The 11,738-nt window shown below is 49.6% G+C and overlaps 1 protein-coding gene across 1 annotated transcript; it reads left to right on the top strand.

Moving 5' to 3' along the window:
• Nucleotides 1-2,871: 2,871 nt before the first annotated feature.
• On the top strand, nt 2,872-11,326 carry PLVAP (plasmalemma vesicle associated protein). Its single transcript, XM_083484109.1, has 6 exons — nt 2,872-3,346; nt 4,728-4,824; nt 5,866-6,479; nt 7,707-7,911; nt 10,063-10,156; nt 11,030-11,326. The coding sequence occupies exons 1-6, from the start codon at nt 2,990-2,992 to the stop codon at nt 11,034-11,036; spliced, it is 1,374 nt and encodes a 457-aa protein (XP_083340235.1). The 5' UTR covers nt 2,872-2,989; the 3' UTR covers nt 11,037-11,326.
• The last annotated feature ends 412 nt before the right edge of the window (nt 11,327-11,738 follow it).

Here is an 11,738-nt window from a genome sequence, read left to right as displayed (position 1 = left end):
TCCGAACTTAAAAATGGAAAGCGTAATGCTGGTGGTCAACAAAAGAGGTTTAAAGACTCTCTCAAGGCAAGTCTTTTAAAAAAAAAAAGTATAAACACCGACAACTGGGAAACACTGGCCTGTGAGCGCTCCAGTTGGAGAACAGCCTTGACCAAAGGTGTCGTGGGCTTTGAAGACACTCGAACTCAGGACGCAAGGGAGAAACGTGCTAAGAGGAAGGCATGCTTGGCAAATCTCCACCTTGATCAACTCCCACCCAGAAACCAATGTCCCCACTGTGGAAGGACGTGTGGGTCCAGAATTGGCCTCCACAGTCACTTACGGACTCACTGTTAAGACTGTGTTTATTGAAGACAATTTTACTCACTACAAGGGATCGCCAAAGAAGAAAAAAGGAGTTGCTGGGTGGGTTGGACTACATGACCTCTGGTGTCCCTTCCAACAGTTCTATGGTTCTAGGGATTAAAGTTAGTTGGAGCAGAGCCAGACTTTAAAGGACGGCGATTGGAATAATGGGCTTGTTTTGGTGTGGAAGCGTTTGACGTGATTGGGGGGGAAACACTTAGAACAGGCGCCAAGAACAATTCAGAAAGACAAAAGGACCTGAACAGATGAACCACGCAAGGCTGCCAGATATCTGTCCCAAATCGCAAGATGATGGGGTTAGATCTGGTTAATTGTTCGGATGATTTATAGACTTCCCTTTGCAAAAAGCCGCAGGGCGTTTTGCAAACAAAAGAAGACGAAGGCAAAAAAAAACAACAACCCCCAAACAGGGAGAAATCCTGGCAACTGCCAATTATTCCCCAAATCTTGGGAAGTCTGGCTTGTTAAGGGTGCAGTTAGGAGTTATTAAGAGATCCCCCTCGCAAAGCTATTGGTATAAGAAAAAAACCTGCTCCTTTTCCCTTATGGGGTACCCAAGAGCCCATATAGAGTCCTTACGTAGGTTCTCTATCGTAGGACAAAATAACAGAGGCCAAGCAGAGAATATTGAGAAGCAAAGCAGCTAGTAAGCCTGATCTTTATTAAACTGTTGCAACAGGGTCCTCACTCCCCACACGTAGGAGGGAGGAGGAACCCAGAACATTGGTGCTCAAGCCCTTATATAAAGGTAAAGGTAAAGGGACCCCTGACCATTAGGTCCAGTTATGACCGACTTTGGGGTTGCGGCGCTCATCTTGCTTTACTGGCCGAGGGACCCGGTGTACAGCTTCCGGGTCATGTGGCCAGCAGGACTAAGCCGCTTCTGGCGAACCAGAGCAATGCACGGAAACGCCGTTTACCTTCCCGCCAGAGCGGTACCTATTGATCTACTTGCACTTTGACGTGATTTGAACTGCTAGGTTGGCAGCAGCAGGGACCAAGCAATGGGAGCTCACCCCGTTGCAGGGATTCGAACCGCTGACCTTCTGATCGGCAAGTCCTAGGCTCTGTGGTTTAACCCACAACGCCACTCATGTCCCTTGTAGCTCAAGACCACCCCCCAAAATATCATATATACATCACAGAAAGAGGTGGTCCACAGCAGATATTGAAGTATGTTGCTTCTCTCCTGTCTGCCAGGATACCTGATCAATCATGTCTTATCAATTGCCTTTTCTGGGTCGCCTGGCCATTCCTTGGAGATGGTAAATACTAAGTTCCTGAATCTCTTACGCATATTGATAAGTGTGCTCAGCTGAACAGGTACTTGCCAGACTGTATTTACAGGGAGGTGTGAGCCCCTACAGTCCAAAGACCATTGGAAAGCTTTCCCCATTTCCTTCCTCCTTGCAGAGAAATATTCTGCCTTGGTCAGACCACACCTGGGATACTGTGTCCAGTTCTGGGCACCGCAATTTAAGAAGGATGTGGACAAGCTGGAAGGTGAGCAGAGGAGGGAGACCGAGATGATCAAAGGTCTGGAAACCAAGCCTGATGAGGAACGGTCGAAGGAGCTGGCGATGTTTAGCCTGGAAAAGAGGAGATAGGAGAGCCATCTTCCAATATCTTGAGGGCCGCCCCATGGAAGAAGGGGCGTGCTTCCCTCTGATTTCCTCATTTTATTTCAACCGAAGTCGGACGCCCCCTGGCTTAGGTGGGAAAAATTGGGGGGGCAGCAGAAGGAATGGCGAGAGTAAGCAAGTCTAGTGAAGTTCTGATTTTCCCCATGATAAAGGCTTGGAAGCTTTAAAACAAACACACAATTCTATATATTTTTAAATTGCATTTTAACCTGTATTTTAAATTGGTCCCCCCCCATTATATTTTTATTGTAATTTTACTGTTGTTAGCCGCCCTTAGCCTGGCTCTGGCCAGAGAGGGCGGGGTATAAATAAAATTATTATTATTATTATTATTATTATTATTATTATTATTATTATATAATCAAATGTCTTTAAAAACAACAACAACAACAAACTCCCTTTTTGTATGTGCCCCTGCTTTAGGGGCTAAGGACATTCTGGGTGATAAGCCTGGGGCTGGTGGGGGGGGATGCAGGCCAAAGTTAGTGGGGTATTGCCCCCACTTTGCCCTCCATGCCAAGGAAACTCCAGGGCTCCTGGGACAGAGCTCAGCCAGTCGGTTGTGGGTTGCTGGAGCCCACAACCGGCAAAAGATTCCTGCACGGCACAGGGTTGGACTACAGGATCTTTGGAGGGCCCTTGTCCCTCTGAAATCCGACGATGCTCCGGTTCCTTCTGTGACTTTGCCCCGGCTGACGTCTTTCGGGGTACCCTGGGGACCAGGCTGGCCAAGGCCTTGTTCCCGTCGGCCGAAAAAACAAAAACAAGGGGGAAGGAGCCGCGGGAGGCCATCCCCCGAGAAATCTCCCGGTGACAAGGGGGCCCCTTTTGATAACCAGGAACCAGCAGCTTTTTCCGGACAGGCAGGATGGAGTCAGGCGAGAGGAAGGAGGCAATATAAACACTCGGGGAATTGGAGTCCCCGCCCGGCTGACCCAAAAGCAGCTCCTTCGAGGTTGGATGAGGCAGTTGTTGGCAAGATGGAGAAGAACCCCTACACGATGGCCAAGCTGGGCTTGGAGTTGAAGGAGAACCCCAATAAAAGGGATTGCGGCTTCTACATGAAATATTTCTTCCTCTTCCTCTCGCTCATCCAGTTCCTCATCATCCTGGGGCTGGTACTTTTCATGGTGTACGGCAACTCAGAAGAAAGCGCCAAGCAACACCAGAAAGTCTTGCAGGAACAGCTCCTGCAATTGAACAAGAAGGGCCAGGAGCACGGACGAGAGATCGCGGACTTCAAGAAACGCCTCAACGCCAGCCAGGTGGAGGCCAACCTGAACAAGAACAAGGCCAGCAGCTGCAACAAAACGTTGGTGGCCTGCAACAATGAGAAGGTCAGCAGAGAGACCGTCTCAAACGGGGTTGGGGTGGATGATCTCTGGGGGTCCCGCCAACACCACAAGCTCGCATGCACGCAGAGCCTATGTGCTACGCGTTGGGGTGTTTATTTCAGACACCCTACAAACGTCCCTGTTTTCCAAGGACAGTCCTGGATTTACAGACGCCGTTCCGGCTTGGATGGAATAGGACGTCCCTATTTTCATGGGAGAAACGTTGGAGGGGATGGAATAGGACGTCCCTATTTTCATGGGAGAAACGTTGGAGGGGATGGAATAGGACGTCCCTATTTTCAGGGGAGAAACGTTGGAGGGGATGGAATAGGACGTCCCTCTTTTCAGGGGAGAAATGTTGGAGGGGATGGAATAGGACGTCCCTATTTTCAGGAGAGAAACGTTGGAGGGGATGGAATAGGACGTCCCTATTTTCAGGGGAGAAACGTTGGAGGGGATGGAATAGGACGTCCCTATTTTCAGGGGAGAAATGTTGGAGGGGATGGAATAGGACGTCCCTATTTTCAGGGGAGAAAAGTTGGAGGAGATGGAATAGGACGTCCCTATTTTCAGGGGAGAAACGTTGGAGGGGATGGAATAGTACTGGAAGAAACAAAGATCACCAGTGTCGAAGTGATGATTCTTCAACATCAACTTCGTTGGACTGGTCATGTTGTGCGGATGCCTGATTATCGTCTTCCAAAGCAACTACTCTATTCTGAACTTAAAAATGGAAAGCGTAATGCTGATGGTCAACAAAAGAGGTTCAAAGACTCTCTCAAGGCAAATCTTTAACAATGTAGTATAAACACCGACAACTGGGAAACACTGGCCTGCCAGCGCTCCAGTTGGAGAACAGCCTTGACCAAAGGTGTCGTGGGATTTGAAGTCACTCAAACTCAGGACAAGAGGGAGAAACTTGCCAAGAGGAAGGCACGCTTGGCAAACCCTCACCGGGGTCAACTTCTGCCTGGAAACCTATGTCCCCACTGTGGAAGGACGTGTGGGTCCAGAAATGGCCTCCACAGTCACTTATGGACTCATTGCTAAAACCGTGTTTATGGAAGACAATCTTACTCGGCTACGAGGGATCGCAGCCAAAGAAGAAGAAGAAGAGCAATAATAAGCAGTAATTAATACTAATTAACACTTGTTTAGTCGTGTCCGACTCTTCATGACCCCCTGGACCAGAACACGCCAGGCACTCCTGCCTTCCACTGCCTCCTGCAGTTTGAATTAACACTAATTAATAGTGATCAATAATAATTAATAATTATTAATAATATTTTAAGCTGCTTTCTCCAGTCAGTGTCAGCTCTGCTTATTTTCTCTCCCACTCCAAATCATTGGATCCTAACCCACCCCTCTCTCCATCTTCCCCCAGTTAAAATGCCATGAGCAGCGAAGACAGGACTCGATTGCCCAACAGATGAGCCGGGAATGCGCTTACAACTTGTACCTTCTGAATATGACCACTCAAGGTAAGGGCAGCCCGGCCCAGGGCACACTGTGGTAATCTAAAACTGTGCTATTTTTACTGTTGTTAGCCGCTCTGAGCCCGGCTTTGGCTGGAGAGGGTGGGATATAAATAAAATTTTATTATTATTATTAATCTAGCCTTGAGGCTACGGCTGCTGGAAGTTCGGCCGAAGACAGATGGTGCCCGCTGGTTCTCTGAATGAGTCCCTGAAGGCTGGTCAGCGGCAGGTGTGGGGTTGGCCATGCCAGGAACATAGCTGTCAACGTTTCCCGTTTCTTAAGGGAAATTCCCTTATTCCAAATAGGATTCCTCGCAAGAAAAGGGAAAAGTTGACAGCTATGGCCAAGAAAGGCTGCCCCTAGAGATCCGTGCAAAGCCCAGCAGCCGCCGGAAATCCTGCCGCCCCCCCATAAGAAATAATAATAATAATAATAATAATAATAATAATAATAATAATAATAATAAACTTAGTTGGTCTCTAAGGTGCTACTGGACATTTTATTTTTTTTTTATCTATTTATCATCTATCTATCTCTATCTGTCTCTCTGTCTCTCTATCTTTCATCTATCTATCTATCTATCTATCTATCTATCATCTATCATCTATCATCTATCTCTCTATCTTCATCTATCTATCTAACATCTATCTATCTATATTTATCTATTTTTGTCTGTCTGTCTGTCTGTCTGTCTATCTATCATCTATCTATCTATCTATCTATCTATCTATCTATCTATCTATCTATCTATCTTTATCTATCTATTTTTGTCTGTCTATCTATCTATCTGACCCTTGAGTTTTGGGGGGATGGAACCAGCCCCTTGCTGCTGTCACTGCACACATAAACAACTTTTCATTTTCTTTTGGCAGATATTATTTTCTTTTGGTTATTTATTGGTAAATAAAAAACAACTTTTTATTTTCTTTTCCACCTATAATACCTAACAAAAAAAGCCTCTGGTTTTTTTAAACAAAAGTTATTCAAAACTTCTTTTTTTCCATATCGTTTTGTCTTTCTCTTTCTTTTCGAACGTCCCGCAGTTCGGATCGACTCTCTGCAAGAAAAACTGGCCGCTCTGCAGCTGAGGAGCCAACTGGAGCAAGGCGCCTTGTCCGGCGTCCAGAAAAACCTGCAGGACCAATTGGACCGGACAGAGAAGGAGAAGCAAGCTTGCGAGAGCAACCGGCTGGGAGACCAGTCGCGGATGCAGACCTACGATAACCTGGGTTCCCAAGTCTTGTCCAAACTGAATCCTGTCCCGGAGAACCTGAGGGCGTCCTTTGAGCAGGTCATGGCCAAGTTCACCACGTGCTACCAGGTCGGCAGCGCCCGCCAGGACTTCCGGCTGCTGACCGACGCCATGAGGGACCAGTTCGAGGTGCTGGCCAGGCAGGTGGACCAGAAAGTGAGCAGCGCGGCCGAGGAGAACGGGAGGCTGCAAAGAGAGCAGGCCACTTGCACCCACAGCTTGCAGGAGAAGGAGCGCCAAGTGGGCGCCCAAAAATTACAGTGCGAGAGGGAGAAGCAGATCCTACGAGACGCCCAGGACGCGGAGACCAAGAAGATGTACGCGGAGAGACAGCAGTTGGTCGGGGAGAAGGAGACCCTTCAGCTGCAGTTGCAGCAGAGCAAGACAGCATGCCTGAATCTCAGGGTAAGGTAAAGGTAAAGGGACCCCTGACCATTAAGTCCAGTCGTGGCCGACTCTGGGGTTGCGGCGCTCATCTCACTTTATTGGCCGAGGGAGCCGGCGTACAGCTTCCGGGTCATGTGGCCAGCAGGACTAAGCCGCTTCTGGCAAACCAGAGCAGCGCACGGAAACGCTGTTTACCTTCCCGCCAGAGTGGTACCTATTGATCTACTTGCACTTTGATGTGCTTTCCAACTGCTAGGTGGGCAGGAGCAGGGACCGAGCAACGGGAGCTCACCCCGTCATTGCGGGGATTCGAGCCGCCAACCTTCCTAGGCTCTGTGGTTTAACCCACAGTGCCACCCGCGTCTCAGGGTAATCTCAGGGTAATAAGCCACAATTCTGGCACTCATCGCACGCCCGTTCCCTCTTCCATTTTGGGATCATAATTTCATTAGTTTTCTGTTACCGTCCAATAATAGCCTCGTTATAACAAGATCCAGCACCGAGGGCCTTCTGGCAGTTCGAGAAGTGAGGTTCCAGGGAACCAGGGACGGGGCCTTCCTGGTGGTGGCGCCCGCCCTGTGGAACACCCTCCCATCAGATGTCAAGGAAATAAACAACTATCTGACTTTTAGAAGACATCTGAAGGCAGCCCTGTTTAGGGAGGTTTTATTTTAATGTCCTTTATGAGGCATAGCAAACCACACATGATCAAACAGACACCGTTTACAAATTGTGCAAAATACCAGCTCAACGTAACGAGGTTTGTCCCAGTCAGATCTCTAACTCCAGAGAAAGTCAATTTGCATAAATAATACAATACAGCATTACCACATCGCCAATCACCACTCTATTGTTTAAGGATAAAGTGGGCTAATGGAATAAATATCAGGGCAAATGTTACGGGTAGGTATTGGGGGTGAAGAGAGGGCGCTGCTGTCATGACGAGACCTGGGAGAGCTGGATTCAAATCTTCCCACTCACCAGTTGCTCGTTCTCAGCCTACCTCACCGAGTTGTTGTTGGGGATTGAAAGCGCAGAAGCTCCACCAAACCTGGATATAAACGGAACTGGGCATGGAAGGGTTGGCAAGACGGTTGGTTGCTACCTGCCGGAGTTGGCAGAAGGGCTGGCGGGGAGCTTCCTGGGGCCCCAAATATGGCCCCTTGAAGCCTCTCTGCCCACGCAGCTCTGCTGAAATATTGCAGGACTCGTTCAGAGGAGATATCAGGGTTCTTTGCTTTGCAGGGGACTTCTTCGTTCCCCAGCAACCCGTTTGTGAGACCGGCGAGCCCCGTTTTGTCCGGCGGCGCCAACACGTTGGGGGGCGCTTGGAACGCAGGGAGAGTCATGAATACTGCTGGTTCGGTTTCCAGCCCACAAATCTTCCCCGGAAGATCAGGTGCAGTCGTGCAGCCGAATCCTGCCTCCCCGGGAATACAAATCAGTGCCGGTGAGTCAACCCACCCCACTTGGCTCCATCCATCCCCTCCAACGTTTCTCCCCTGAAAACAGGGACGTCCTATTCCATCCCCTCCAACGTTTCTCCCCTGAAAATAGGGACGTCCTATTCCATCCCCTCCAACGTTTCTCCCATTAAAATAGGGACGTCCTATTCCATCCCCTCCAACGTTTCTCCCCTGAAAATAGGGACGTCCTATTCCATCCCCTCCAACGTTTCTCCCCTGAAAATAGGGACGTCCTATTCCATCCCCTCCAACGTTTCTCCCCTGAAAATAGGGACGTCCTATTCCATCCCCTCCAACGTTTCTCCCATGAAAATAGGGACGTCCTATTCCATCCCCTCCAACGTTTCTCCCCTGAAAATAGGGACGTCCTATTCCATCCCCTCCAACGTTTCTCCCCTGAAAATAGGGACATCCTATTCCATCCCCTCCAACGTTTCTCCCCTGAAAATAGGGACGTCCTATTCCATCCCTTCCAACGTTTCTCCCTTGAAAATAGGGACGTCCTATTCCATCCCCTCCAACGTTTCTCCCCTGAAAATAGGGACATCCTGTTCCATCCCCTCCAACGTTTCTCCCTTGAAAATAGGGGCGTCCTATTCCATCCCCTCCAACGTTTCTCCCCTGAAAATAGGGACGTCCTATTCCATCCCCTCCAACGTTTCTCCCCTGAAAATAGGGACGTCCTATTCCATCCCCTCCAACGTTTCTCCCCTGAAAATAGGGACGTCCTATTCCATCCCCTCCAACGTTTCTCCCCTGAAAATAGGGACGTCCTATTCCATCCCCTCCAATGTTTCTCCTATAAAAATAGGGACGTCCTATTCCATCCCCTCCAACGTTTCTCCCCTGAAAATAGGGATGTCCTATTCCATCCCCTCCAACGTTTCTCCTATAAAAATAGGGACGTCCTATTCCATCCCCTCCAATGTTTCTCCCCTGAAAATAGGGATGTCCTATTCCATCCCCTCCAACGTTTCTCCCCTGAAAATAGGGACGTCCTATTCCATCCCCTCCAACGTTTCTCCCCTGAAAATAGGGACGTCCTATTCCAGCCCCTCCAACGTTTCTCCCCTGAAAATAGGGACATCCTGTTCCATCCCCTCCAACGTTTCTCCCCTGAAAATAGGGACGTCCTATTCCATCCCCTCCAACGTTTCTCCCCTGAAAAGAGGGACGTCCTATTCCATCCCCTCCAATGTTTCTCCCCTGAAAATAGGGACATCCTGTTCCATCCCCTCCAACGTTTCTCCCCTGAAAATAGGGACGTCCTATTCCATCCCCTCCAACGTTTCTCCCCTGAAAAGAGGGACGTCCTATTCCATCCCCTCCAATGTTTCTCCCCTGAAAATAGGGACGTCCTATTCCATCCCCTCCGACGTTTCTCTCCTGAAAATAGGGACGTCCTATTCCATCCCCTCCAACGTTTCTCCCCTGAAAATAGGGACGTCCTATTCCATCCCCTCCAATGTTTCTCCCCTGAAAATAGGGACGTCCTATTCCATCCCCTCCAACGTTTCTCCCCTGAAAATAGGGACGTCCTATTCCATCCCCTCCAACGTCTCTCCCCTGAAAATAGGGACGTCCTATTCCATCCCCTCCAACGTTTCTCCCCTGAAAATAGGGACGTCCTATTCCATCCCCTCCAACGTTTCTCCCCTGAAAATAGGGACGTCCTATTCCATCCCCTCCAACGTCTCTCCCCTGAAAATAGGGACGTCCTATTCCATCCCCTCCAACGTCTCTCCCCTGAAAATAGGGACGTCCTATTCCATCCCCTCCAACGTTTCTCCCCTGAAAATAGGGACGTCCTATTCCATCCCCTCCAACGTCTCTCCCCTGAAAATAGGGACGTCCTATTCCATCCCCTCCAACGTTTCTCCCCTGAAAATAGGGACATCCTAAGGGAAAACAGGACATTCTGGGGTTCTGTCGGAAACTGGGACGGCTTCTGTAAATCCAGGACTGTCCCTGGGATATGAGGTACAAGAATCGATGCACCTGGTGGAAGAAATCCAAATAAAATATGACACACACACACCCTGGGGTGGATTTGTAGGAAACGAGGTAAGCGCCAGTTGCTCCTGATTGGAAGGCAAAACCGTACATCGCAATGTGTTTGCTTTGTGTTCCTTTAGACCGACTGAGAACTCTGGAGAACAAGAAACCCCTTTTGGAGATCGGGAAGCTGCTGAACCAGCCGCCAGCCACCCCCGCGGGACAACCCCCCAGGTCTTGTAGTGAAAAAATGTGATTTTTATATGGTCTGTGGGGCTGAGCTTCTGTTGGGTTGCTGGGAAGTCTGGGTGCTTTGGGGTCAGAGCCCAGTAGATAAGGCGTGGTGTCAATATGGGGGTGATCCCAGGTTATGGGGGCGGATCAGGTCCCATATATCAGGGAATCGTGGGATCAACCAACAAAGAAAGAGTTGAGGGCATGCTCATCCAATTTGCATATGACGCCAAACTGTGAGGGGTAGCTAATGCCGCAGAAGACAGAATCGGGACTCAAAAGGACCTTAACAGTGTGCTAGTCCCAGGGGCTAACCGTGCGTCAAGGTCCAAGTCCAGTCCGAGGTCGAGGGTGCGGTATGGAGGCTGACCATCAAAGCTGGGTTGGGTGAGGTCAGGAATTCTGACAGAAGAGAAGGACAGGGTGAAGGCAGGAACAGGCTACCAACAATGTTGCTCCCGCAACTTGGGACTGGGGCTGGCCGGCTTTTATCTGCCCCGAGGCATAGGGCGGCCCCGGTCCACAGGTGACTCGCCTCTCCTGGCCTGGAGGCGAGCCCTCCTCCTGCGGGAACTTAGTTCCCTCCGCCTCTCTGCCCTGAGCCTCTGCAGTTCAGGAGAGGCTGGAGGGTGACCGGACCCAGAGGCAACCTCAGCTTCCCCTGACGGGGCTGAGAGTGGAGCACCTGCAGGCAATGGGTCCTCCATCACCTCAGGAGCCAGAGCAGACTCACCTGAGGACCCAGCACAGGTGAGGACCCTTCAGGCTCAGGCCCCAGCCCCGGCTCAGCTGGTTCTGGAGGCAGGGACTCCTGTGCAGGCTGGGACCCCTCAGGTTCAGCCTCATTCCAAATTTGATTTCTTCCCACCACAGCGGTTAAAGGAAACGGCACTGAAGGCCTCCAGGAACAGCACCTGGGAATTAAGACTCGATTGTTGGAACGGGGAGAGTGTGGAGTTTGGAAATTTCCTCACCTGGAGATATATTTCGGACGGGACAGAGAATCGAAGCGGAAATGGACATCAGCACTGAATGGGGAAAACTGCCCTCTTGCCTGGTATCTTCCCCGAAACCCTTGCTGCTTCCTGGTGACACAACTGGTGCCCAATTTAATGTCTTATCCTAAATGCAGCCAGTCTGTTTGGTTTGTTGTGTTTCGCAAGCAGCCATTACACCCATAAAAATAATAATAACCGCTATTAATAATGTTTTACATTTCTACTCCCCAACCTCTTAGTGGATCATTCATTTCTCATTTCCTGATCCAGTTTTGTCCCACAAATCTGTAAAGCCCTCGCAAGAAATTTAGATGCTCTAAAGCAGGCATGTTCAAGAGCTTGGCTGATTATACCCCCAGCTAGCCCTCCCGGAAGTGAAAGCTCAGCAACTTAAATCTGAGCAAAAGGCGGTTTGAAATTCATACCCCGAATTTTGCGACGCAGTTCCCCGACTGGCGGATTTGTGCAAAAAATGCATTTGCTCCAGGAAATTATGCATGGAGACACATCTGTTTAGCGAAAGGCATGTGCAGAAATGTGTTCTGTCCGGCGGAGATTGCCTGGGGGAAATCTGTGTGTCTTAC

The sequence above is a fragment of the Podarcis liolepis genome (genome assembly GCF_965112155.1).
Source record: "Podarcis liolepis genome assembly, chromosome: 18".
Lineage (NCBI taxonomy): Eukaryota > Metazoa > Chordata > Lepidosauria > Squamata > Lacertidae > Podarcis > Podarcis liolepis.
The sequence above is the reverse complement of the archived record's forward strand: the minus strand, read 5'-3'. Positions and strand labels throughout refer to the sequence as shown.